This window comes from Mandrillus leucophaeus, unplaced genomic scaffold (assembly GCF_000951045.1).
Source record: "Mandrillus leucophaeus isolate KB7577 unplaced genomic scaffold, Mleu.le_1.0 Scaffold18, whole genome shotgun sequence".
NCBI lineage: Eukaryota > Metazoa > Chordata > Mammalia > Primates > Cercopithecidae > Mandrillus > Mandrillus leucophaeus.
Genome location: NW_012101809.1, coordinates 4670097 through 4674530, shown reverse-complemented (window position 1 = coordinate 4674530; position 4434 = coordinate 4670097). Strand labels below are relative to the sequence as shown.

The 4434-nt window shown below is 36.5% G+C and overlaps 1 protein-coding gene across 3 annotated transcripts in view; it reads left to right on the top strand.

Annotated features, from left to right (window-relative positions):
* The window catches only part of NT5C2 (5'-nucleotidase, cytosolic II), a 106796-nt gene that overhangs the window by 27785 nt on the left and 74577 nt on the right, over positions 1-4434 (top strand). Inside the window, exon 1 of one of the 3 annotated variants that reach the window (XM_011977495.1) lies at positions 2940-3426. The exons of the other annotated variants lie outside the window; for them this stretch is intronic. Within the exon in view, the coding sequence (XP_011832885.1) occupies positions 3413-3426 (14 nt within the window). The 5' untranslated portion in view covers positions 2940-3412. Of the gene's footprint in view, positions 1-2939; positions 3427-4434 lie in introns of those variants that run through there. 3 annotated transcript variants of the gene reach the window in all.

The following is a 4434-nucleotide window of genomic DNA, read 5'->3' as shown; positions in this document are numbered from 1 at the left end:
GTTTTGCTCTTGTTGCCCAGGCTGGAGTGCAATGGCACAATTTCAGCTCACCGCAACCTCTGCCTGAGTTCAAGCGATTCTCCTGCCTCAGCCTCCTGAGTAGCTGGGATTATAGGCATGCGTCACCACGCCCGGCTAATTTTGTCTTTTTAGTAGAGATGGGGTTTCGCCACGTTGGCTGGGCTGGTCCTCGAACTCCTGACCTCAGGTGATCCGCCTGCCTCAGCTTCCCAAAGTGCTGGGATTACAGGTATGAGCCACCTCGCGTGGCCCCTTGAAAGCTTTTTAAAAGAGAACTTTAATTGTTACTACATCCATTAGGAAGCATTTCTAAATATTACTACTATAGATCCAAGAAGTGAGGAATAATACAGTCATCATGCTCAAATTTTAATGTCTTATTTAAGCACACATGCATACTTTAAAATGAATCTAATTATTTCTAGACTCTGGCCTTTTCATTCCTGATAGTATTGCCATAGTCCAGGCCCTTGTTATCACTGTCCTAGATTATGGCAGTATCCCCTGTAGGTCTCTACACCTTCAGTCTTGTCCTCCTCAAAAAAATTTTTTTTTCAAGAGATGGAGTGTCACTCTGTTGCTCAGGCTGGAGTGTAATGGCATGGTCATAAGTCACTGCAGTCACCTTGAGCTCAAGTAATCCTCACACCTCAGCCTCCCGAGTACCTGGGACTACAGGTGCATGCCACCATACCTGGCTAATTTGTAAAATTTTTTTGTAGAGACAGGATCTTGTATGTTGCCCATGCTGGTCTAAAACTCTTAGCCTCAAGCAGTCCTCCCAGTTCTGCCTCCTGAGTCGCTGGGGTTACAGGTGTGAGCCATGGCACTTGGCCAAATTCATTTTTTAAATTATGTTAGAATCCTGCTTAGAACCTTTAGTGATATCACATCGAGCATGCAACAGGATAAATTTTAACCCCACTAAGACTCTCTAAGACTGATCTTTTTCTGTCCACTTGTGTGTTGAGCAGTTCTCTTCCTCAGATTCTGTGTTCTGTCAACTCAACTGTATCTAGCTTTATTTTTTCCTCTAAGACTGGGTCTCACTCTGTCACCCAGGCTGGAGTGCAGTGGCGTGATCATGGCTCACTGCAGCCTTGACTTCCCAGGCTCATAGCTTTGTTTTTATTCACACATCATGATATTTATGTCATTTTGCTTTTTGTTCATGGTTCCTCTTCTGTTGGAGACCTCTTTTCCTCTTAGCTTGCTGCTAATACTTTTAGCATGGTGATTAAGATCATGGGCCTACGGTTGGCATTTTGGATTGTTCCATTTCTTTAGAATCACAGCATTTAACTTTTGTAAATTTTAATTTTGTCATCTTTGAAACTGGAATAACTTCTACCTCATAGAGTTACTGTAAAGATTAGATGAGGTAATAAAGAGCTTAGCACAGTGTCAGTTTTAAAAAACAGTATCTCATCCTAACTTTCAATAAGACTCAGCCAAGAGGATCTATATGTCCCTCTCTGTTGTACGTATCTCCAATACTAGTGTTATACACTACTTCATAACTGCTTTTGAATGGACCTTCTCACTAGCTTCTTAAAATCAAGGACTGCCAAGTGTATCTTTGTATTACTGGTACCTGGCACACAGACATTCAGTAAGTATTTGTTTAATATATGCATGGAGTTAAGAGCTAGTCATCTTTAGACAATGCCTTACCTTTTGCACAGGAAGCTCCTGTAAGTGTGTACCCTCAGTTCAAGTGAGAATTTTTGTTTTCCTTTGTCTTTGCCAGTAGTAAAGTCTTAAAATAGTAATTACATTTATTTCCACTGCACTGAGCTGTGATACCACAAGCTGAAAATCTAGGGAATCCATGGGAAGTTGGCACCCTTAAGGATTAGATCATTTTTCCATATTCAATTTGTATTCTTGTAGTTATGGAATTTGCTTTGAGGATAGTCAATGGAAATCCTTCATATTTGTGTAAAACTTGAGATTTAAATTTTTTTTAAAAGTATTTCCCAAGAGATATATTAATGAGGCAATGCCTGATAATCCAGTTGCTTTTCCTGTTCCCCTACCCTCAATAGTAGTTCTTGGAGTGCTTACATATGACGGACAACATCCCTACCAGATGTTATCTTCCCTTTTATAGATTAAAACGCTCAGGCTTAGGTTAAGTAACTTATTCAAAGTTCCAAAGCCAGAAAGTGGAGGAGCTGGAATTTAAGCCTTAGTTCTTCTGGTGCCCATGATCTTTCCATTACACCATACTGCTTTTCTAAATAAACTGAAAATAATTTTCTTCTGTTTTTTTCTTTTTTATGTTTTCTACCTTAAAGTCTTGTATCCCTACATTTAAGTTTATAGTATTTAGTAGTGCTTTTAATTACTTAGTAACTATTTAAACATTTTAATAACAAATAGAAGCTTTATGGTAAGATAGTTAGGTAATATTTAAAGGGATAAAGCTTTTTAAAATTTTAAGCCTTAATTCAAGTAGTAGTTCTTTAAGATACATGTATTTTATTTTTAATTTGAACCACCACTAGGAGGATTTATTTGCCATCTCAACGTTCTTAGACTTTAGCAGACTTATTTATTTCTTCCCTATGCATTATATTGGTCAGGAGGCAGGAATGTTACAGATTTTTTTTCAAAGCTCAATTTGCTCTGAGATTTGGCATTAACCTTTAGAATGTTCTGGATTTATCCCCCATATGCCAAGGATCTGTAAATATCTTTTCACATGAGCTGAAATTTTCAGGCGATTAAGTGAAATATTTGTGAACACAGATGTTTTGTTTAAAAGCAGTTAATGAAATCAGAAAAAAAATAACCTCACTGTGGAAATACTTTAGGTTCCTCCTGTAATATGATCGGCACATACTTCCTTCTCTTGTCATTCACATTGTTCATTTTCTGAGGGAGGAAATAACTAAACTAATAATTAAAACATAAAATTATTTATCCTGTGTTTTTTGCTCCCAGAGTAAACTAAAAATGATTTTGACCGACCAGGGCTGCTTGATTCTGTGAAACTCACATTGTTTGCGTACTGTTGGAGGGCCTCATTAGGGGGTAAATTTGCTTTTTCTGTGTTTGCCAGTAACGATTCGTGTCTCTTACGGGAACTTGCCATCTGGATTGTCTCCTTCCTTAACTGGCCAGCCTTAAACAGTTCAGGCCATTAGTTATTTTTCCTAGTCTCGAAATTTTTAAAAAATTATTCTTAAGTTTTCAAGTATTTAAAGCTGAGGATATTGGTCACTGAGATATTGCCTAGTTAGGGTTCGGCATTGTGCCCAAATGTGTTGGGCCTCTCAGGGCCTGAGTTCTCTGTGCTTTAACAAATGAGCTACAGTTCTCAAGAGATCAGTGAAGCTTGTTTGTTGATCCTGTATTCTCATCCAGAGGAAGTAGATCTTTGAGAATGTCTAAGGAAGGGTAAGTGATTTTATTATTCTTTCTCTCTCATTTTTCTCAGTGAAGAGGTGTCATCTGAGTGAATTAAAAGATTAATAAGCAGTGCTACCAGTCCGAGGGTGGAGGTAGAGGCAGAGATTAAAAGAAATTCATCCCAAATCTTACAGGGTTTCATGTGTAATCTACTGTAAAGTTGCTGTTGTTGTTTTGAAAGACAGCATTGAGTAAGGGTAATCTTAATAGGAATTTTGTAAGATATAAGTACTTTGTTTACTCTGTGGTAAATTCATTTTGTTTTCCTGCAGAATGTATTTATCAAGATTGGAAGCGAACGGTGGTTTACTGAAGAATTGAGGGAAGCTTACAAATTCAAAGGCGTTTTAAATAAGTTGTACCTTTAGAAAATGGTGTGAAATATTTAGTGAAAAACAGCCTATGATTTTGTTTGTTTCTGGGAAGTGAGGCAAAAAATAATTTAGAGTAGAATTCCCTATTCTAATTTGCTTTGCAATATAAGATAGTTCTCTGTTGTTTTTGTATTATTTTCTCTTATGCTTCAGAGTCTGAATTATTACTGATTCTCTATTTGTGACCACTATAATAAGTGATGTTAATAACTGCATACTGTTAGTTATTTCATTTCTAGCCTTCAGGCATAACTAGACCTGGTTAATTTTAGAGAGATGTTTCTTTTGATAAAATAGGACATAAATCTTTCCAAAAATTCTTTAAAAATACAGTAAAAGTTTAGTTTTTATTTTTCTGGAATCTATTATTTTCTAGTTCTTTTGTTCTGTAAGAAAATTTGAAGTGGTTCCAGAGCCTCACATTTACAACTTATTTTAATCTAATCATGTATTGATTATGAACAAAATAAAATTGGCCCACTTTACTACTATTTTTAAACTTCATTTTTGAATAACGAGAACAACCAGGGGTATAAGTAAATCTGTATTATTTTTAGACCTTTTATGACATCACTAGAAATTTGAGGTTTCTTTTAAATGTGAAAGTTATGAAAGGACTGCC